This window comes from Cucurbita moschata, unplaced genomic scaffold, assembly GCF_002738365.1.
Source record: "Cucurbita moschata cultivar Rifu unplaced genomic scaffold, Cmos_1.0 Cmo_Scf00041, whole genome shotgun sequence".
In the NCBI taxonomy this organism is placed as follows: Eukaryota; Viridiplantae; Streptophyta; class Magnoliopsida; order Cucurbitales; family Cucurbitaceae; genus Cucurbita; species Cucurbita moschata.
In genome coordinates, this window is record NW_019268557.1 from 1,381,871 (window position 1) to 1,405,167 (window position 23,297).

The 23,297-nt window shown below is 36.9% G+C and overlaps 3 protein-coding genes across 3 annotated transcripts; 1 reads left to right on the top strand and 2 right to left on the bottom strand.

Annotated features, from left to right (window-relative positions):
• The first annotated feature begins 930 nt into the window (after nucleotides 1-930).
• On the top strand, nucleotides 931-12,929 carry LOC111433307 (RNA polymerase sigma factor sigF, chloroplastic-like). The gene is made up of 18 exons (XM_023070318.1): nucleotides 931-1,065; nucleotides 1,427-1,859; nucleotides 1,946-2,085; nucleotides 2,701-2,774; nucleotides 2,969-3,023; nucleotides 3,108-3,182; nucleotides 3,297-3,370; nucleotides 3,467-3,515; nucleotides 3,897-3,981; nucleotides 4,496-4,552; nucleotides 8,666-8,784; nucleotides 9,453-9,577; nucleotides 9,682-9,888; nucleotides 10,001-10,244; nucleotides 10,323-10,553; nucleotides 11,239-11,379; nucleotides 11,508-11,708; nucleotides 12,308-12,929. Exons 2-18 carry the CDS (start codon nucleotides 1,541-1,543, stop codon nucleotides 12,593-12,595), a joined length of 2,484 nt encoding a protein of 827 aa, XP_022926086.1. The 5' UTR covers nucleotides 931-1,065; nucleotides 1,427-1,540; the 3' UTR covers nucleotides 12,596-12,929.
• Nucleotides 5,869-6,884, bottom strand: LOC111433306 (transcription factor TCP11-like). The gene has a single exon (XM_023070317.1). It carries the CDS (start codon nucleotides 6,672-6,674, stop codon nucleotides 6,048-6,050), a length of 627 nt encoding a protein of 208 aa, XP_022926085.1. The 5' UTR covers nucleotides 6,675-6,884; the 3' UTR covers nucleotides 5,869-6,047.
• A 3,921-nt stretch (nucleotides 12,930-16,850) lies between the features above and the next one.
• On the bottom strand, nucleotides 16,851-22,720 carry LOC111433305 (cell division cycle protein 48 homolog). Its single transcript, XM_023070316.1, has 9 exons — nucleotides 22,540-22,720; nucleotides 22,223-22,388; nucleotides 20,426-20,654; nucleotides 18,891-19,657; nucleotides 18,569-18,790; nucleotides 18,414-18,485; nucleotides 18,038-18,319; nucleotides 17,546-17,905; nucleotides 16,851-17,428 (listed from the first exon to the last, which is right to left on the bottom strand). The coding sequence occupies exons 1-9, from the start codon at nucleotides 22,566-22,568 to the stop codon at nucleotides 17,138-17,140; spliced, it is 2,418 nt and encodes an 805-aa protein (XP_022926084.1). The 5' UTR covers nucleotides 22,569-22,720; the 3' UTR covers nucleotides 16,851-17,137.
• Nucleotides 22,721-23,297: the final 577 nt, after the last annotated feature.

The window sequence follows — 23,297 nt, forward strand, 5'->3', positions numbered from 1 at the left end:
TCAAGTGAAGCTCTATGAGAGGGCGGTGCAGAGTGGTTGAATTGCAGGCGGAAGCACGGCGAAGTTGCACTCAAAATTCCGACCATGAAACTTACCAATTCGAGGTCGGTGGGTGCGTCGGAGAATTCCTAATTTGTAGAATTCAACCCGAGGGCGGCGGCGGCGGCTTCGTTTTTGTTTCGCTGGAAATGGAAGCCTGAGGTCATGGAGAAAATGGAAGCCAATTATCACGAGACAGAGGAGAGAGCGATTGAAAACAAGATGAAAAAAAGAATTAAAGGAAGTTTGAAAACTTTTAGTAAACTTAATTGAACCATAATGAGTGGGTCCCACACTTAATAGATTTCTATACATTAATTACGATTATACCCTAAGAACACGTCTTTTAGTTGTTTCTTCATCGTAGTGAATCAGAAACTATTAAAAAAAAAAAAAAAAAAAATCAATTTTCATAGGCTTATTTTACTCAACAATTATAGGATGACAATTAAATAATTCTTTTAATGGCTTATTTATTAAAAAGATATATAAAAATTAGACTAAATTAATAAATATATCTTTTTAATTTCAAAGAACTTTGAAAAAAATCTAAAAAATACCTTTAAATTTTTTTAAAAAAAGTTGTATAAAAAATATTCTTCAACTTTTAAAATGGTTTTAAAAATACCCTTTATAAATACCATTAAGTTTTCAATAGTTTCATATCAATATCTTATTAAATACTATTATAATAGAAAAGTATTTCACACGCATAATAATATATCAACAATAAATGTATATTATAGAGAAAAAGTAAAATTGTAATTTAAGTAAGTAAAAAGAAATACGCATAATTTAGGGGGAGAGAATGGTATTTTCACAACACATCAACCGCGCGGTAACTGTATATAAAGGGCATGAAATGCGCTTTTTTACAACATTTGTCGTCGTCGTCGTCTATTTCCTCCGTATGCTTCTTTTAATGTGCAGTCCTCTGGGACTTTCTTTTCTTTCTCATACATTTCTTCGATAGGAAGGTTCAGCCTTAAACCGCGTTCATCGCTTTCGCCTTTGATTGAACTGCAGGTGAGTGTTTGTGTTGATGATTAATGTCATATTTTCATCATTGATCCAGTTTGCCATTGTTTTGATCGTTCTTCTGTACGTTTTTTTAGTTGTTTTCGTCTTCTTCTTGTTGTTTGTACGAGTTTGTTGTTATTTGATTGATTCAAATTTATCCACGCTTGAAAGCTTTGGATTGGTTAGAAATTGCATGGTTTTTTGATCGGCATCCGAAGATATGAATGCATAGAGGCGTTCGTAGTTAGATCAGTATCAAAATATGTCCCTTATTTGTTTGTTTTTTAATTATTAAACTTCGATGTTAGAAGTAAATTTTCAGACATCAAGTATTGATTATTGATCTCATGCTTGTAATCAACTGCAGTTCAATCTTTCTCTGGTAGGTAAGAAATTTTTGGGGTTGGTATTTCTGCAAACTTGCTAAAGAAGCAGTCTCTGGTGGAGAAGCTACCCCTTCTTGAATAGGTGTTATGAGAAGATGGTCATGAACGATTATGATTCCGATGCGATTAGTTGGGGTCTTCGTCTTTTCAATGGGGATTCATCGTATAGTTCCGAGTACTTTCCTGACATGGCACAACACGATGTTAATTTCTATGAGCATTATTATGGAAATCATTGCAATAATGAGGTTAATCATGTGGAGAACGATGAGATTATTGCGCACACTCTTCAGGAGGAGTTTTCCCAATTAGAAATCGCAGAGGCCTCGGGCTATTCAAATATAGAAGATCCCTCCCAAGCATCTAAGTATGAGCTTGGTTGGGACAATCCATCCTCAAGGAACTACGGTTCAGGTTCTTACTAATACTAGCTATCTACTCCTTCTACGTATGTGGGATAGTGATCCTTATACGGTGCGTAAAATTTTTATAATCTGCAGAAAATGATTCTATTGAAGATGTAGTTGAAACTGTGGAGGCTTCTAGTTCATGTTCTAGTCCAGGTCAAGAGGATAGCTACTATCCACATGGGCATGATAGTCAAGTAGATTGGAAAATGGATCAAGTGATTCCAGCACCCGTGAGATTTTCTAATTACATCTTTTTATTTTGGCATAGCAGTTGAAGTAAACCATAGATTCATTGCGATAAAAATATTACCTCCTAGACTGATCAATTTATGCAAGAAATTTTATGGAGCATGCTTTTTTGCTGGGGCTTGTGACTGCCAACATCTAGGAATACTCTATATTTGCTTAGAATTTGGAATTGATTTCTTCATAATTGGGAAATATTTATAATGATTTGCGTAGGTTCTTTTCTTTTTTCTTCTCGAAATTCTGGAAGATTTTGAACTATTCTTACAACATTTCTGCATTTTTTTCAGTCTCGAATGGTTACTGGAATCTTAGGGGTCTTGTACATTTGGTAGATGCTTTCTCTGTGAACCATTGACTTGCTCATGCTCTCTTTAACTGATTCCCAATATGCTGATTTTTTTATTTTTTATTTTCACAATTTATTTAATTTTTTGAACGACAATCTAGGAATCTTTTGAAACTATACAGTTGCAAAAGCCGACCTCTGCTTCTTTTCCAATTTCTGTGTTAACACAAGTATGCGGGACCCAAGATAATATCTGCCCTTGCCTGCCTACTACAAAGTTGCCTTACAATTTCTCATGTGATTTGGGCAGCATGTCCCAAGAATTAATGGTGAGATTCCATCAATTGATGAAGTAACTTCAGATCATCAACGGTTGCTGGATAGGTAATATCTCAGAAGCTCTCTGTTGTTTGATATGGTTGAATCTGTAGTCTATTGTTTATAGCTTGTGTGTGTTTGAATTTCTTTTACCTTTTTTAGTCTGCTACTTGCATGCCTTTTCTCTTAGTGTATGATTGCTGTTTGATATTGAATTTTGGGTATTAATTGTTATCTATCCACTGCCTTCTCAATCTTAGGTTGAAGGTATATGATTTTGTTGAACGTAAGGTTAAAGGGGATGGTAATTGTCAGGTTAGTAGTTTCTCATGCATGTGGTTCTGATCACAATTGAACAATTTGAATTGACCATGACATATATCAGTTTTCAATTTTCAGTTCCGTGCTTTATCAGATCAACTATTTGGAACATCTAATCGCCACAAGTTGGTGAGAGAAAATGTTGTGAATCAGGTATGTCGTTGTTGCTTTTAGCTCTACACTTGTATCTTCTCATATCTACTGGATTATGACCTATTTAACATGGACCTCTGTCTCTGTCTCTGTCTCTCTTTTTCTTCATACCAGCTCAAGTCACATCGGGAGATTTATGAGGGATATGTTCCCATGGCATATGATGATTATTTGGAAAAGATGTCCATGTATCATTTAAACTTCTATTTATTTAATTCTTTTCAACCCAATTTTCTAGTCCTGTTTGGATAATTCTTATTCTACTTCATTTGAAATTTTTCTAGGACTGGTGAGTGGGGTGATCATGTAACACTTCAGGCAGCTGCAGATTGGGTATGGTCATCGCAAGACACTGTCTCCGGCTTTGAAGTGTTTTCTTCAAACAGTGTTGAAACTTGGAAGCTTAAAATATGTTTGTTGTTCATTCATGCAGTGAACCGAAATCTCTGAAAAATAATTTCGACCATGTTAATATTTAGAATGGCTAAAATACTTGAGCAAACTTATGACAGATTTGAACGTTCTAGGTTCAGCTATTTTGTGTTCATTGGCTTATTTATTACTTCAGAGTTAAATGTCCATTTTATTAACGGTATATGTCTTGGGTGACGTAACAATGCCCAACTAATGCTGTCAATTACTAGAATGAACATGCTAGATTGATATGTAAACATTCGTGAAGCTAAATGTGTCTACGACTGTTTTTTGCTGCAGTATGGCGTTAAAATATTCGTTATGACTTCTTTTAAGGAAACCTGTTGTATAGAGATTCTCCCCAGTTTTCAGAAGAAAAGGCAAGGTAAATTCTTCACTCAAATGTTTAATTAACTCAAGTGTAATTTTTCTGGTTATTCTACCTGGTTATGAGCCCATGCATGGCTCATTCTCTTGCTGATTTTTTTGGAAAATGGAATTTTAGTGCAGTACGCCTTTTCATTTGTTCTTACTCTTTCACTAGCATTTTTACTTTCAATTTCTTTTCCTTTGTAATTCAGTCAGATTGAATGAAGGAAGATGGTCTTTGAAAGTGCATCTGTTCTTTCCCTTCCGCACTGTTTTTCAGTTCTTTTTGGTTTCATTTGTTGTATCCTGAGTACTGCGAACCTGTTATCTCTTGCTAATAAACCAAAACCCATCTCTTTTATACCAAAAAGAGACAATTCCAATATTCAAATTCATTGACTTCTCTCCTCCTTTTGTGATCCACCATTCTTTATTTTCTTTATTCATTAATAGAACTCTGCATCAATGTTACATGTATGTAATTTTGTCTGCAAAGAGCTTCATATATTAGTCTGTTGTGCCATATGCAGTCATTTTCCTGAGCTTTTGGGCAGAGGTGCATTACAATTCAATCTATCCCCAAGAAGGTAAATATTTTCCTGTTCTTTCCGTACTGAATCTAAAGCTTCCTGATATTATATCTCGTGGCTGATCATTCCATTCTTTAGTCGGAATAAGAACACATGTAAGTTTCATTTTCTTGAATTGCACCGAGCTCCTTACCAACTTGATTTGATTGGTTGGGCTTGAATATTGATTCTATAGTTGTACCTCTCTAATTTTAATGGTCCAACCCTCACTTTTGATGCCTTAGACGTTTTCTTCTTGGGATCAAGTTGGTCTAAATTAGCTGCTAATCATTAATGCCACAAGTCCATAACTCATAGCTCCATATTTTACTCAGATGGTTCCTCAGTTGCAGATGAGCAATCAAATGACAATAGAAAGAGGAGGAGATGGTGGATTTTTGGACATAAGCACTAAGACTCCGGGCAAAAGGTGCATTAAGACTTGACCCCTACTGCATCGTCTTCTTTAAATTTCAAGAAGACTTCTCGCATCTCGGGCCCCCTTTTTATCAATAACTCCCATCTGCAGTTTATTGCATGAATAAAGATTTGGGGGTAGGACTCCACAACATTCCATATTGACTCCGATGATTGGACTTCAATGTTTTCAATTTGTAACCAGAGAAACTCGGTCTGTCCTGCTCTGGATCTTATTTTACAATTTTATATTAAATAGATTAATAAAAGTTGCAGGATTCTTGCACTTTATTGACCCCCTTGCTTTGTGCTTTGATTGAAGAGAACGCAACGAACTTGGATTTGTTTTATTTTAGTTCAGAATTTTTATAGATCTAACACTGTTGCATCTCATTCATATTGGCCTGCCATTCCAATAACCTTTAGATGCTTAGATCTGTACTTAAAAAGGCATCTTACGGTCTCTGCAGCTTCTTTGATATTATCTCCCTTCCATTTTCTTCTGTTCTTCATTGCAAATCCCATTCTATCCATTCAGACTTGATTAAAAGTAGAAGGGACGTTTTCATTTGAGTATCAGTATTTACTTCAATTGTATATTTCTCTCTTAGTTGATCTAACCCAGCAGCAGAGTAACAGAACAAACGCGGCATAGGGATGGATTCTTTTGACAGAAAATGTTTTGAGGTTAGAAATCTCATCCCTTCCTAATCTGAAAGTTCCTTTCTTTAACAGATTTTTAATGATTTTAGTTGGCAAAAAACAAATAATTATAATATTTAATTTCCAGTACTAGGAATGTTCCATTTCATGCCCCACTGAAAATGTAACGAGTTGGAAGATATAAGCAGGCCATGTTGACAATGGTGGGTCCAATCATTCAGTTGAGCCAGAGAAGGTAGGTATTTGAATTTTAATAGAAACAAAAATAATCGAATTTCCATAGCAGTAGTAGAAGAGCCTACAGATTCTTCTTCCCTTTACAAATTCCATCCAAAACCAGAACGAGGAAGGAGAACGGAGAAGAGATGAAAAAGGGTAAATTTCCGTACTGCAATTTGCTGTCTGTGTCTGTTTGATCCCTTTCAAATTTGTATTATTCTCTGAAGACCTCCTCCTCCTGTCTCTCCTCCGCCTCGTCTGCCGTCGACGGCTGCAACAGTAGCGCCGTAAACGGCATGTGGCGATAATCATTGCCCGCGGCAGAGTAGTCCAACCCCACCGGCTGGCATAAATCCAGACGGCAGCTCGGCGGTGGCATCGCGAACATCCCCTGCTCATCGGCGGCAACCCCCACCGACTGAACCCGACACGAAACGGACAGAGCGGACGAGGCCATAGCCGGTGAAATGGTTGAGATCGGAGCTGCCGGAACAGTACCAGTGCCAGTGGCGGCAATAATGGAGGGCTCAGCCTGACGAAGAAGCCACTCGATAGTCTCGCCATCGGAACGATGACCGAGCTCGCGCGTCAACTGAAAGATTCGGGCGGCACAGAGGGCCGGCATACGGACACGCCGCCCTCTTCCGTTGACCTTGGTGTGACGGTCCCTCGAAGAAGAAGAGGATGATAACGAGGCGGTGGATTTGCGAGGAACGACGGATTGCTGGGTGACGTTGGTCGGAGACGCGTTACTACGGACGACTGAGTGAGAAGCAGCGGTGGGCTGAGAATGGTGATCGGAAGAAGAAGGGAATTTGTGTAGAGCGATCTCCGATCCCATAGTCGAAATACTGTGATTTAATTTCAGAAGAGAAAGAAATGAAAGGGGTTTTTTGTCTTTAGGGTTTTTTGTCTTTAGGGTTTTGATCGGAAGGAGGAGGAGGAGGAAGTCTTAGGGTTTCAGAATGAGAGCTTCGGAATGAGAAGAGGAAGGCACCGATGAGGAATAACTAATAAATAAAATAAAATAACTCACATCTGGGTCCACTTCCTGTTTGGTCCCACTCCACCTTTGGGCCCCACCCAACAAGTGGGCCCGATTCAATTCTTTCAAATTTATTGTCTCTCTTTTCAATTTTAAGGCTAAATTCACAATCCTCCCCTCCATCCTCTTTATTGGTCATTATTTATTTATTTATTTTCAAATTTCCTAATTTGTTTTCAATTTTTAATTCAACTTTATTGGTTCAAGTCTCCAGTATCTTTTCTCCAACACTAAAAGTGAAATGCTGTCTTTCTCGTGTCATGTTGATACGTTTTCTTTGAACGGGAAGGGACAGTGTTACTTATATTTTAACACAATCTTTAATAAATAAATACATATAGGAGTTGAAAAGGCTACACGGGCACGTGGTAGTTTTGGCCTTTTCAACTAAGTTTGGTGACCAATTGTGTGAATCAATCTGGGTAAAACAAACATGTCTCATGAGCTTTTAGCCCAGTTTATGTTTTCTATTGATGGATGAACAATCGAACATTGAGTGAATTTGATTAAAATGTACCCACGATCGTTTTGTTCTTAAGAAATTCATGTTTATTCGATAAATTCTTATATGAAGTGGGATGAGATTTAGTCTGGTATCGTTAGTATAAATCATTATTATATATTAAGAGTACTCTTTCAATGACTGATTGTAACTTATAATTTATATGTAAATTTCAAAAGTATATGGATGTTTATTGGGCACAGTTGAGCATTAAAATAATAATAATAATAAATCAGAGCCTTCCTAAAAAGAGGACAATAAATGGGCCTGGATTTGAAAGCTTCTGGGCTTTGGATTCTTGAGTTGAAAGGGCCTAATCTGCTATCATTGGGCCATGTCAACCCACTGACCCAACAACTCAAGAACCCACCAATAATTTCTTGGGATTAAAAATAAAAAAATAAAAAAATAAAAAGAATATATCTGAAACGACGATAGTATATAATTGAAACCCGATCCTTTTGAAAAAATCTAAACTCCCGATTTTTGAGGTGTGGATTGCTCTGCGAAACCACTGAAGAACCTCTCCTCCTCCTCCTCCTCCTTTATCCATAAACCTCCCCCATCCCATTTCTGACCAAATTTCTCAGAAGCATTCCCCAGAAAACAAGAACCCAGATGCTTTACAGAGACTAAACGGCGGTGAAATTCTCAGTGAACAGTCCTAAGAGACCTCCATGTGAGGAGACGCTCTCAGCCTTCGTCGTACTTCAAAAGGAACAGTGAATTTTTACGTATGGAGGCTGGACTCAACTTGCTCTCTTCGTCATCGCCCTTCATTTCGAGATGCCACCCGAGAAGCTTCCTTCCTCCTTCTTGTTCTTCTTCTTCTTCTTCCTCTTCCTCTTCCTCTTCTTCAGGTAGTATTTGCAGTTCGATATTGATATTTAGCTCATTTCTGTGCTCTGTATGGAATTTTTCTTTTACGTTGATACCTCAAATGTGAAACTCAGATAGTTCCATCTTAAACATTTCGAGTTGGGTTTGCCTTATTTGGATTTTATGTTTAGTTAGATTCTAAAAACAAAAATAAGCTTTTTAGTTTTTAGAACTTAGCTTGATGTTTAAGAACATTGGTAGAAAGTGAATAACAGAACAAAGCAACTCAGAGATGGAAGTGTTTATAAGCTTAATTTTCAAAAATCAAAAGCTATAAACAAAATGATTATCAAACGGGGCAGTTGTTTTTTTTTTTTTTTTTTAAATTAGTTTTCTCCACTTACATACATGTGTATCTAGAAATTCTACATTTACTTACGTACATGTTCGTTATGAAATCCTGCAGTGTCTATGTTTCATGAGCAAGCGACTCCTCGATGCTTTTCAACCTCATTTCTTTCACAAGAACAGCACCATGAGTGTAGGCCTCAATCACAAATACTTAAGGATGATAGAACATCTCAGGTTAGAATTCTCCTAACTTCTGCATTTAAATTGGATTATTGTATTGTATATAGAGCTAGATTAGCATTTCTTGGTTTCTTAATAATATGTGATTCTCTCTCTGTCCAGTGACTTCTGTTTATGAATGGCTGTATGCTTTTATAGGAAGTACACTCCTTTATCGTTCTAACTATGTTGTTCTGATCTGTCTGTTCAAGTGTGTAATGCCTCTTAGGGTATGTTTAGAATGACTTTCTAATTGGTTTAAAACGGAATTTTTAAGTACTTTAAAAGTCGTTCTCAATAAGCCTTTAATTTCACTGAGCATACTCTGGCTGACAGTACCTATGTTTGTGCTGATGTCTGTATACATGTTTTTCCAATTTCCCTTTGTACGCATGCTCTCTCTCTCTCTTTCAAACACACACAATTATTAAGTAATTATATGTGAGATCTCATATCGGTTGGAGAGGAGAACGAAACATTCTTTATAAGGGTGTAGAGAAACCTCTTTCTAGCAAACGCATTTTAAAAATCTTGAGAGGAAGCCCGAAAGGGAAAGCCCAAAGAGGACAATATCTACTATCGGTGGACTTGAACCGATGTGGGATCTCACATTTTATGTATCTGCGATTCACATCTGCATTTGGGAATTCCAATTAATGGTTCATTTGATGCCCATTGTGAAGATGACTCTAGATAGGAGGCTTATCGGGAGGAGTGTTTCAATTGATGAAGGGAACCAGATTGACCATGATCGTCTGGTCTGGGAGCTTAAGCATCAAGCGGTTGAGTGGCCTGGTTTAATATCATCGTAAGATGGACTAAACTTTCTTCTCTTGACCATCTTTTATCAATATAAAGATGGATAAGAAAGTATCCTTTCTTTCATATTGAGTAAATATATTTATTTTGCAGATGGCCATCCTTACAAATGGGGGAAAATAAGATCGCAGCGATCGAGAAACAATCCAATAACACTGGTAGGGAGATGCTTGTTAAAGATGAAGTAGAGAATGTCATTGCTCTTGCTAAGAAAGCTTTGTCAGTTTCAAAACAAGCAGCATCTTTAGTTGGCAAGTCTGAATTAGTTGGAACTAATCTGGACTGTTCTTCTCCTGAAGAGTAAGTTATATCTTTCTCATCTTATGTGCACAATTTATGATAGCCACATTTTTGTACTATAGTCTCATTTCAACTCTAATCTTGCTCATATTGTTACATATTCATTGATTAGTTCTCTAAGCAAGGAGGGGATAACTGTAAAGTCAACTAGACTGCAAGACAGACGATCTAAGAAGCGAAAGGTGCCAAAACATGTAACAATGATTCATGAGAATCATTCCAGGCGGAAAGATACACGGAGAAAAACAGGCGAAAACCTTGATCCTAATGATCCTCTACGACTGTTCTTGTGGGGCCCTGAAACAACGAAGCTTTTAACAGCTGAAGAAGAGGCCAAGTTGATAGTCCAAGTCCAGGTATGCTTGTGAACTGAAGGCTATTATTTCAGTTTTCAGTTTTCATACGTTTTCTATTCATTAGGACTTTTTTTACAGGATTTAATGATACTGGACAACGTGAAAGTTAGACTTCAATCTCAGTTTGGCCGTGAACCAACTTTGGTTGAATGGGCTGAAGCCCTAGGGCTTACTTGTCAACGCTTACAGTCACAGCTTCACTCCTTTCGGGTCAGTCGTGAAAAGCTGATTAATGCAAATTTGCGAATGGTTGTTCACATTGCTAAACGATATCAGGGTCGTGGTCTCAGCCTTCACGACTTATTGCAGGTTATGCTCTAATTATGAGGCATGCATCTATGGTGCTATGCCCTTACTCTCTTCCATTCCAGTCAGTAGATGAGTCAATTGTCAAAGTTAGGCCACTGGGCAAACGATACTGAGCAAAGTGCTAGACATGTATTTCTCAAACCTTATGCTTCAGGCACTATGCTTACGTTCGACGTTTTTTTTCCTTGTTGGTTTTAAAAATCTCTCCTCGTCTCGTCTATCCATCCATCTGTCTGCCTATCTATCTTATTTATAGGCCATGGCATAATTGTTTGTATTTGGTGAACAGATTTTAAGTTATATACTCAAATTATATCTTGAAGGGAAAAAATAAGATCTGAAAATTTAGACAATGAATATGGCACATGATCTAAATTCTAATTTTGAATCTCTGTGTGAAGGCTCATTCATGTGGGTTGTCACCCAAACTTGAGCATCATGCCCTGATTCATCCTTATCTTGCTATACATTACACTCATGCTATTCTTCCTTATCTTGCTTGTAAACTTGAGCATTATCTGAAGTCCTGCTCGGCACAGGAATTATACGAACCTTTAATATTGAGTTATTCGAGTTAAGCGACTGCATTTGTGTTTTCTATTCAAAATAGTATCCTCTATCAAATATGTTGAGATACGTGCATAGGCTAATGATATTTCCTGGTTCATTTTTTATATTGTCTTAGGTAGGAAGCTTGGGACTTATGAAGAGCGTAGAAAAATTCAAACAACAAGCTGGTTGCCGCTTTGCCACTTATGCCTATTGGTGGATTAGGCAATCAATTAGGAAGGCAATATTCGAACACTCCAGAACTATTCGTTTGCCGGTAATCACAATTCTTTAGTCTTTAGGTCCATTCTTGAAGAATTAAAAAAAATTTCACTGTTTATTAACTCTCCGTTTCTTTTTATTATTATGTTTTGTACAAGTATAACAAAGATTGCATTCACACAGGAAAATGTATATGGCCTCCTCGGGAAGGTAACAGAGGCAAAGAATTATTTTGTTCGAGCAGGTAATTATAAACCATCTAAAGAAGAGTTAGCTGCCCATGTTGGAATTACAGTTGAGAAATTGGATAAGTTACAGTTTATGTCGAGAATCCCACAGTCATTGCAGCAAACTGTATGGGCTGACCAAGATACAACTTTTCAGGTATCTTTCACTTTTTCTCTCGAGTTTTAACCCAATAGAATAGAACAAAAAATTAAACAAGAACAGGTTATGACTCTAAACATACTGCTTCCGGAATGTAAGATTTTAGATTTTTACCTTCCAAAAAGCTTGCAAGTCTGGTACTACTTTATTGTAAATGTGGCTCAGAGTAACGGAACCGTGCAGCTTTGCTAAATGCTGGGTTACCGATGAAATTCGCTTTATAACGGTATTATCATTCGACAGGGAAACCGTTTTCAATGTAAAGAGACTAATGATGTCAGGAATAGAGATGAATGAGAGATGTGTATCCATTATTGAAAATCCATCTTGCTAAGTTCCATCATATGTCTGTTGTCCAAGCTTTGGTATTAGTTAGTTTGCCACTGGTTAGTGATTATAAGTTGCTTTGCATGTATCATTTGAAGATACATTACAGAACTGGTTGCCAACGCAGAAAATGCGTGGATATATTTGATTTTATCGGGCTCGTTAGATACATAGAGTCGATCCGTTTAGGCAGATGATATATTCATTCTTAACATCATGCTGACAGTTCTCTACCATAATCTGAGAATGCATTCTGAATTATATTACAGGAAATAACTGCAGACTCTGAAGTTGATACCCCGGATATCAGTGTGGAGAGGGAGCTTATGCGAAGGCACATACGGAATCTCCTTAACGTTCTCAATTCGAAAGAGAGACAGATAATCAGATTACGATTTGGTATCGAAGATGGTAAAGAGAAGACACTGTTGGAAATTGGCAACATGTTTGGTTTGTCCAAGGAGAGGGTGCGACAGCTTGAAAGCCGAGCGTTATACAAGCTAAAACGATGCTGCAACAGCCAAGGGCTTGGCGCATACACCAATTTACTGATATGAGATCAGATGGCCAATGCATTTTGTTGTATATGCATCAGCTTGGTCTGAACATTTCATCTTCCGCATCAGAAGCTGTAGTTTTGGGAAGTTGGAAGGTCTCCATCAAGAATTCTGCGTGATACAAACAATACTTTTTGTAAGTCAAGCAGCTATGTATTGTATGTATATGAAGGTCATTTGTTATCCTTTTTAGGTGCAGTACAACCTGGTACTGCTCTTCAAGATGTCGAGCAATTGATACTGATGATATGTGCTGACATCTTAAACTCTATCTTTTAATTCATTCCAGAGATGATATTCAACGAAAATGAAGGAACAGTACTTTTTTCTCGCACCGTCCCGTACCGATCGCAAAATCATCACACTTGAGCTTTCTCAGATTTAGAGTCATTCCATAGAATGCTTAGAGAAACAGTACTACAGTAGATAGTTAATGACAATGGAGCATCAAAAAAGAAGAGGGAAAAAAAGAAAACACAAATTATGGAAGGGGAAATCTTGTTCCTCCCCCTCCTTTTTGTTTGACCCATGAATGAACTCAAGCTTGGATTCCTCTTGATCCGGCTCACTGTCATAATGTGTGAGATCCCACATCGGTTGAAGGGAAGAACGAAACATTTTTTATAAGCGTGTGGAAACTTCTGTTACAAATGGTGTTAGGATCAAACATTGGGCGGTGTGCCAGTGTGGACGACCCCAAGGGGGTGGATTGTGAGATCCCACATTGGTTGGAGATGAGAACAAAACATTCTTAGAGTGGAAACCTTTCTCTAGTATAGACGCATTTTAAAACCGTGAGGCTAACGACGATACGTAACGAACCAAATCGAACAATATCTGCTAGCGGTAGACATAGACTGTTACTATTAAGAGAGAGCTTCTCGGGATGATTCCTAATACAATCTTCCACAGGAAAACTAAGTTGGGAGGGAGAAATGATTGTATGGATTGTGAAAGATGGAGACCCATCATTCAAAGGGGCTTTCCTAAGACCAAAAAGACCAACTCATGCTGGCTTAGCACATGGCTGGCCCCATTTTTGAAGCATCTCCAACTTTCCTGCTTGCCTATATATACATATACTACGCTTCTTCTTCTCCTTCCCCTACTTTATGCCATTTTCTTGATCATTATTATAGCACTTGGAAGTCTTCAATTTTTAAGTTTTACTAACTGGGTCCCTTCTTCTTCACCTTTTAGTGGTAATGGTTCATTTTAAGGTACATGAATATGAAATTCTCTATAATTTTTCATATCAAAATAGAAAAGATTCTATTAGTTTATTGGTTCCTTTTTCTCTCTCTTCAACAACATATAGATATTAGGTCCTAAGGAGGCCTTTGTCACTAGTAATCCACACACAAAAAGGAAACACAACATTTTAGAATACCTTTTGTTCTTAATGTTTTACCATTGGAAATGAGGTGAAAATAAATTTTTAAACAATGGTGGGTTCCATTTGTGAATCAGGCACACAAAATCCTTCTGTTTTTTGTTTCTTCTTCTTCTGTTTCTGTGTGTAGAACAAATCTGGGTTAGCCCATAACTGGGAAGAGGCAGAGATATAAAGAACAAAGAGTACATAAACAGAGGAGGAGAAAGAGGCGCTAAGAATGGAAGGAGTGAAGGAAAAGAGTGGGAATTCGAGCAGTTTGAGACGAATTGGGGAATACCCATGTGATCCTTGTTCATCTTTTGGCCAAAAGTGCAGCAATTTGGTGAAGAAACAACGCACTAAATTCTACATCCTCCGCCGCTGTGTGGCTTTGCTTCTCTGCTCGCATGAGCGTGGCGACCCTTGATATCACACACACAAGCCTCCGCCACCGCCACTGCCACCGCCTCTGCTTTTGTTGCGCCAACGCCGGTGTGCTTCTTTTCTTTGAACTTCATTTTGTTTATAGGAGATCTTAATAACATCTCTCTGTTCATGACTCTTTCTTGAGTTCGAATTGAAGCCATTTTTGTTGTTCTAACCGAGTTATAGAGAGATTTCATGATTAGAACGATGCATTTAGGTGAGAAATTCAAACTTTTGATCGCTTAATTGAGAGCATATGTCTAAACGAATTGAGTTTGGCTCGTATTAACACCAAATTTTACAAACAATATACTTCTATTTTTTTTTTGGTTAAGAAAGCAAGGTACAATTTTAATATAGATATAGCTTACTATGTTAATAAATTTTAAATGGGCTAATTAAAGAGATAAGGTCAGATCAAGTTCAAATATCGATCCTGTCAAATTTAAGATATAATTTATCATATGGAGTATGATATATCGAAATTGTTTAATTAACTCTTTAAAACTTACTTGAGATATAATGTTCTAAAAATGAATAATCTATATTTTTTTTTTTAAGAATACAACGTTCTACAAAGATTACATGTTTTTTTAATAAACCCATAAATCAAATTCATTAAATTCAACAAAGTCGTAAGTATCCACATGATTTGTCAATTCAATCCTAAAGTGAACATGAGACAAGACACAAGCACCCAATGTTTGTATTATTATTTGTGCGTTTTCTTAATAATATAAAATTTGATCGTATCTTTTTATTTGTATATCGATGGTATAAATTTTAACGAAAAAGTAATCATTTTTAATATATATTTTTTTTTATAACAAATGATATATCACTGGACCTTGAACATTTAACGTAATAGAAATAAGTAAGTACCTACATTTTTTATTAAATTTTTGCAAGAAATTAAAATATTTCTTGAAAATCAAGATTTAGTCGTTGTTTCCAAGTGGAGCCAACATCAAACTGTGGGGAAGAACAAGACCAATGGATTACGCTATTTAGGGCCTAAAGATAAAAGCTAAGATCTCAACTAGATTCGTTTCCATCGGCTCTTTTGTTTTATAACATATGAGATATGGAATTGAATATGGAATGTGAAAGAAAGAAATAAGTATACATCAATTACTGCTAATGAGCTAGGCTAGAGAGAGAAAGAGGGAGAGAGAGAGAAAAGGGAGGCAAAGGAGTGGGTACGATCAGCTGCAGCTTCTTCTGATTTTCAGAGACCCCTCGTGCGGCCCTCCCTCTCCTCTTTTTTCTTTCCTGCTTTGCTTTTCAATCATTTCAAATTAGGGTTTCACTTCAAAATCCTACCTTTCCTGCTGGTTTCCATGGCTTCCGAGTTAGGGTTTTGTATTCCTACTCTTCTCATCCCCTTAAATTACAAATTTAATTCTTCCTTTTATAAACTTTATTAGAGAATAAATAATCAAAAAATAGTTATCTCAAATTAAAAATAACGTAGGTATATAATTGTATCCAATTTTTTATAAAACCAATAACAAATTTGTGTTGGTTCTGTTCAACTTAGTCAAAATTTATAAAGCTTGAATTCAATCTAAATAAGTATATAATCCAACTAGATTGGGTTAGGTTGATCAGTTTTTCAGATCATCTGATCTTTTGAACATTCCTACTCGAAAGGTTAACTACATATGGGTCTAATTAGCACTTAAACAAAATCAATAATCAATAATTTAATGTGTAATTTATTTGTATATATTAATATCTATTATTATTATGAATAGGATTGGATGTCCCAACAAAAAAAAACATAAAATTTACCAATTTTAAGGAACATGAATCTCAAAGTTTCTCTGTTCTGTTGACACACAAATTATTAAGTTGACTCGTTCCCTAACACACTAACAATTTCATATGAATCTCAAACATCCCACATTTAATCTTTAACTTTTCGATCTTGTTTTTCAATTATTTTCATCATGGTCCCTTGAGTTTTAGTCATTTTGAATCCTTTCCCTCCTTTTGTTTTCTTTTTTCTTTTTGGTCCCTACCCTTGTCACTCTCAATCTACTTTACTCCCCTCCACTTAGACATCGGAGAGACATGTCTTTGTCCTATCAATGTTCTTGTTTGTAATTCTTTCTTCAAGGATGTTTTTTTTTTCAATATTGTTCTCCACTCATATCTTGAAAATTATACTTGGTGAGATGGAGTAAAATTTGTGTGGTGCAATGGAGTATAATTTTGTGTGGTGAAGGCTCCCGTAATCCCATCTAATACGTGGCGGGTAGAGACATGATCCTATTTGATATGTAGTTGGTAGAAACATGAGAAAAAACTCTGCAAAAACCGTAATGCATCTTTTGATTCTACTCGACTTTCTCTTTGAGCTACAGCTCCAGCAAAACGGTCAACTAAGTGTGAACAATAAGAATGGACTAAAGCATCTCGGACTTTCTTAGAAAGAAAAGTTGCCACGGATAAGGCTTTAAAAGTCCTGCACTTAGTTAAGTAGTAGAGGCCAAACAGCAGTCCTATGGTGTTCTGAAGTTATCCATTTTTAAAGCAGTAACAGGAAATAACCAACTGATATGTCTACATTATAGGCAAGTATCACTACCCAAGGAGGCGCCCTGAAGCCATCTTTGGAACCGAACACCCCTCCAACTGAAGGCTCCTTCTTCCCCCACAGATCTTTCTATGAGAAACGGACACAAATTTGCAGTGTTAGAAGAACTGTTCTAAACATACATCACATATGGAAACCCCTAGTTGTAAAGATCATCATCATCAGCCCCGCCAGCTGATGTTGCAAATGGGTCGGCGGCTGCAGTTCCAGACGTGTTTTCTGAGAACCTGAATTCAGAACCAAACCCTCGCGACTGCTGCAGTGTTTGAGCAAATGCCTGGTATTTGCGAATATCGGCGTCGCTCACACTTCTACGAGCAAACTTCATCGACTCCTCGAAATGAGCAGCTTTAATCTCTGCCACCTCGTCCTCTACATCCTCTTCCATAGCCTCAGGATTATCTCTTCTCCGCCTCTCCCTCTCAATATCCTGCAATAAAGAAGATTTTGATCGTGAGCTTTCCTAATAATTACAGAACTGAAAATTTGTAACACTTCGATATCAAAGAAATCAGGATGATAGCATTTTTGAAGTGCAGGATTTTACTTTCTCAATATTCTCTCTGATAGCATATTTGCAAGCACGCTGACAGATTTCTGTAATATCAGCACCACTAAAGCCTTGCGTGTACTTAGCAAGGGCTCTAAGGTCTACATCTTTCGATATCGGCGACTTCCTCAAGCAAGCTTTGAAAATTTGGTGACGAGAATCTTCGTCAGGAAGAGGAATGTAAATCAATTGATCGAGACGTCCCGGACGAAGAAGTGCAGGATCTATAATATCTGGTCTGTTGGTCGCCCCAATTATGAAGACAGTTTTCTTTGCGGACATTCCGTCCATTTCCGTCAGAAGTTGGTTTAGAACTCGATCAGCAGCACCTCCAGCATCTCCCACGCTGCTGCCTCTCTGCAGATAATTTAGAACAAAAACAGGCAAAAAAACAAACATTTGCAAGAATTAATTTATTTACATTTCTACATGAGGGTTTGCTTAAAGAATAATAATATTGGAGAGCTACAAAAGGATGACATTACAAACCTGAGTGGCAATAGAGTCAAGCTCATCAAAGAACAGAACACAAGGTGCAGACTGGCGCGCCTTATCGAAAATTTCACGAACATTGGCCTCACTTTCTCCAAACCACATTGTAAGCAATTCAGGACCCTTTACACTTATGAAGTTAGCCTGGCACTCATTTGCAATAGCTTTGGCCAGAAGAGTTTTTCCACATCCAGGAGGGCCATAAAAAAGAACTCCCTTTGAGGGTGACATGCCAAATTTCTCGAACTTCTCCGGATGTTCCACTGGATATTGTACGGTCTGATTGAGAAACAGAATAAAATCAGATCGATTAAGAATTAGATAAACGGCCTCCCCAAAATGAAGAATATCATTCCACAGTATCATCAATTACCTCTTGAAGTTCCCTTTTGACATTCTCAAGACCTCCAATGTCTTCCCAGCTGACATTAGGCACTTCGACAACCTGGAGCAGAGAAATTTATTCAACGTGCATTAGAAAGGAAACCACAGTTAACGCCATTTGATTGAAATAACACAAGCACTTACAGTTTCACGTAGAGCAGATGGATTACTAGTTCCAAGGGCGGTGTGGAAGTGCTCATTTGTGACTGCCATTGAGTTAAGAATCTCAGCATCAATTGATTCGTCTTCCAAATCAATAACATCCATTTTCTCTCTAATGCATTGAAGTGCAGCCTCGGTACAAAGTGCTGCCAAGTCAGCTCCAACATACCCATGTGTATCTTTGGAAATTCTTTCTAAGTCAACCTGTAATATCCAACATAGGAAAACCAGTGTACTTCACTGATGATGCAGCAACCAACGAGCAAAGACAATTAGAAATAAATATAGAAAATAGAAAACTTACATCTTCAGCAAGCTTCATGTTCTTAGTATGGATGCGAAGAACCTCAAGACGCCCAACTTCATCAGGAACCCCAATATCTATTTCCCTGTCAAACCTTCCAAATCGTCTCAAAGCTGGATCAATGCTGTTTGGACGATTTGTAGCTCCAATAACAATGACATGAGCACGGGATTTTAACCCATCCATTAGTGTCAAGAGTTGAGAAACAATCCTTCTCTCAACTTCTCCATGAGTTTTTTCTCGCTTAGGAGCAATTGAATCAAGCTCATCAATAAAGATAATAGATGGAGCATTCTTTTCTGCCTCCTCAAAAGCTTTTCTAAGGTTACTTTCACTCTCTCCAGCTAACTTCGACATAATTTCTGGTCCATTGATACAGAAAAAGAAAGCCCCAGTTTCATTAGCTACAGCTCTGGCAATCAAAGTCTTTCCAGATCCAGGAGGTCCATAAAGCAGAATTCCCTTTGGTGGCTTTACTCCAATGGATTTAAAAAGCTGTGGGTGTCTCAGAGGAAGTTCCACCAATTCACGAATTTGTGCCATTTGTTTTCTAACACCACCAACGTCATCATAACCAACCTCGTCTAATCTATCTTCATCCTCTCTTTTCACAGGTTCCCCATCACAGAAGATTTCAGTGTCGGGGGCAACCACACAATATTCAGGAGGATCAGTTTCAATGACCTTGAACTCGACACTTCTCATTCCTCCCCTCACAAGGAAGAGATCACCCTTCCTCACTGGACGATAGGCCTCCAAGAAGTAAGCTGCAGGAAACGAACAGTGTAAGAATTAAGAAAGATGCAAACTTCATGTATAGAAAAAATAAATCTATACTTCAAATTGACCCAACGTTTGACATGAGAAGTTATCTTTCTTTGTAGCAGATTAATCTAAAAACATGTACCAAAACACACACACGAATATATGTGTATTATTAGCTAGAACTTAGGAAAGCACATTAAAAGTTTTGAAGATCAAGGACAACCATCCTACAGCTGCTTCCTTAGACAACCATTACTCATGTGTAGACCCAACTTACTTGATACCAGACCCGGTACTGTCAGGTAGTTGAACTTGTTTCTATTAAAAAAATGTAGATAATAAATGAGAAAAGACACGTTTGGAGGAAAACGGAGGATTGGGAAAGACAAATTTGGTTTGCACCATATTTTAAATGTATAAAGGAACTAAATCAAAATTAAATAAAAAGTTATAAACAAGCTCTCAAAAAAAAAAAAAAAAATTATTATAAACAAGCTGCTTCCTGGCAATTCCTTTCATGCTAATGAATGGAAAAAAAAAAACATGGGGTAACTGCAAAACAGAACTTACAGGAATATACATAAATGTTTAAAAGAAAAAAAAAACATTAGAAGGCTTGGCATATCAAATATCACAAAGTCAACAAAAATGTTTCCATCCAAATGTCTGAGCAACCAGCACATTGCCAGAAATGATATCATCATAATCTAATCATACAAGAAGAAAGAGACAAATCAGGGGAAGTACATAGATCAGGGATAGAATCTCACGTTTCAAGTATGCATCAAAAAGATTCCCAGTGACACCTTCAATAGTGTCGTCGACTGGAAGAATGTGTACCCGCTTTCCATATTTAACATCAGCACATTGATGCACAGAAACAACATCTCCAAGCCTGACACGAAGGTTGCTTCGCACAACCTTGTTCATTCTTATTTTTGGCTCATCACACGTGTCATCGGCAAGAGCAATGCAGATTGTATCCTTCCTTTTCTTCCCCTAAACTCCAGAAGGAAGACAAATGATACAGTTACAAACAAAATATGGCAAGTAATTCAAGAATGACCTCAAGTGGTGGGTATGAGAAAGCTGCATTTATTCTAAGAAATTTATTGAAACCAAAATGGACGAGGAGAAGGGAAGCAAGAGACATCTATCCCCTCCTTTCAAGAACAAAGGAAAATTGAGAAATAACTTGACTTGACTCTAAATTATGATAAATGGCCCACTAAAGACTGCTTAAAAAGATTGCCTCTAGACGAGCAAAAGGCCACGGGTTAAAACTAATATTTCAAAAGTTGGTCCAATAGCGCAGAATGCAATGATTACAAGATCTTCAGAGGGAACTTGCGCATCACTTAAAAGAGACCTATGTCTTGCATAGTCAAAATGTACCCACGAGAAAAAGACAAACCCCAACGTTTCACAAACAAAGAGAAGCCCTGATTGAGTTCAAAAAACTCCTTCCTCCTTCCACCCTCCATGCAAGTTTTCTCCAATGTTCGTTCGTTTAGGATCTGATTTTTTTTAATCATGGTACAAATGTTGAGAACGGCTAGCAGAATTTTGCTCAAGGAGAAAATAAGAAAGAATTGGAATTTTTTTAACGAACAAATAGGTGAAATTATCTTTTCCCAATTTTAGCTATAGGCTATTACTGCTACTTTAATACAGTCATTAAGTTATTAGATTAGGAATTTGCACACAATAAAAAAAAAGTGATGGTGCAAATGGGCAGTGCAAATCCACTATTCCAATCCGGGGGAAAACACCGTTCTTACTATGTAAAGAAACACAGCTCCGAGAAACATAGAGCAAATAAAATTACTGTGCGAGTTGCATTAAAAGTGTGTTCATCCTGTAATGTAGTTGGATAGGCATATATTCTACTTAGCGGGTGGAGAGAGAGAGAGAGAGAGAGAGAGAGAGAGAGAGAGAGAGAGAGAGAGGGGTTAAGACTAAAAGGGCATTTGGACTAAGGGTTTTGGATTCATAGGTATGGTTTTTATACTAGAAGCTCTATTTGATATGTGAGTTTACTTATTACATGTTGCTAATTCACGTGTTAAAATAATAAAATTACACAGATTTTCGAAACTCGCCTTCTAGGCTTTTCATAACATTCACATATCTCAAACTCGCAGATCAGAAATGAAACATGAGCTATATAAAGTAACTCATTCACGTCCTCAAGCTATGAAAACTCAACCCAAACTTCAAAACAACAACAAAGTCCACAAAATCAAACTTTCCAAACCAGTCAAGAAAATGTCACCTAGAAGAACTAGTAACAACATCTTATCCACACATCAAAACGTGCTCAATTCACCAATCCTAAATACAAAACCGGCAATTAGTCTAAGTTGGGAATAAAATAAAATGGAAAGATTCGCACATTCCGAAAGGAGAAGAGAAAACCTCCCCGATCCTACACAATTTTGCAACATCACTTCCGGCAAAAACATTTTCAAAAACCTAACTCGATGAACAATAAATATGTCAAAGAAATGTTAACGAAAGATAAAAACTTTTTTTTTTAAAAAAAAAAAACGAGAATAACATCTGACCTTAATCAAGATCGTGTCGCCACGGAAGAGTTGAAGCTTCTCCATAGTGTCAGGGTGAAGCGCAACCACCGAGTTGTCATCATTGGTGGCCTCATCGACAACAAGCCGGTTCGCGGCTTTCTTACGCTCTAGAATCGCGGTACTAAAATCCCTCTTGGCACCCTTACTGGAAGAACGAAATAAAAAAAACGAATTGAGAACGGAATCAGACAACAAACGAACAATCAGAACGGAAAATATTCATCTCAAAAAACACGAAATGGAAAAGGGTGAAATAAATTAGAACGGGGATCTGGGAAATTGGAGATAGGGCTTACGCATCGGAGGATTCAGCTTGATTCGCCATGTCGATGGCGGAGCAGAAGACAACAGGCGACTGCAAGATGGAAGGGAAATGGCTATGGAATGTATCTGGAAAGATCTGAGCTCAGATAAGCTGAGATATGACATTTATGCCATAGGTTTGCTCCTTTTCTTCTTAAGAGAGGAAGGTTGTATACCCAAATTATGGAATTTTCTTCTTAATATCCTTCAAATTTTTTTTTTAAATAATGTATTTAAGCTATTAAAAAAATACAGAAAGTATTTTTACCATGGAAAAGGTTAATAATTTCTTTCAGAATTACTTTTAAAAAAATTAAATAAAAATAAAATATATTATCCTTTATTCAAACAAATTTACATATTTTGATGTTTTTTAAAATAAAAATTATAATATTTTAAACGAATTAAAGCACATATTTATGTTATCAAAGTTTAACATTTATTAAAATAAAGCAAGTGTTAAAAAAAATATAATTGGAATAAAAGTTACCATTACAATTCAAAAACATTAAAAAAAAAAAAGGTGAAAAATGTCAAATTTATATTTGAAAATTAAAAAATACGTAAAGCTAGAAAGCTAGAAAGATAACAAAGAATCAAAATATACATATTCGTTTCATTTTATGACCTATTTCCGATAAAAAAAACATTATCTAATTTGAAACTGAATTAAATAAAAATAGTTATAAGATTTTTTTTAAGAGAAATATGCTCTTTTTTTTTTTTTTTTTTTTTTTTTTTTTTTTTTTTT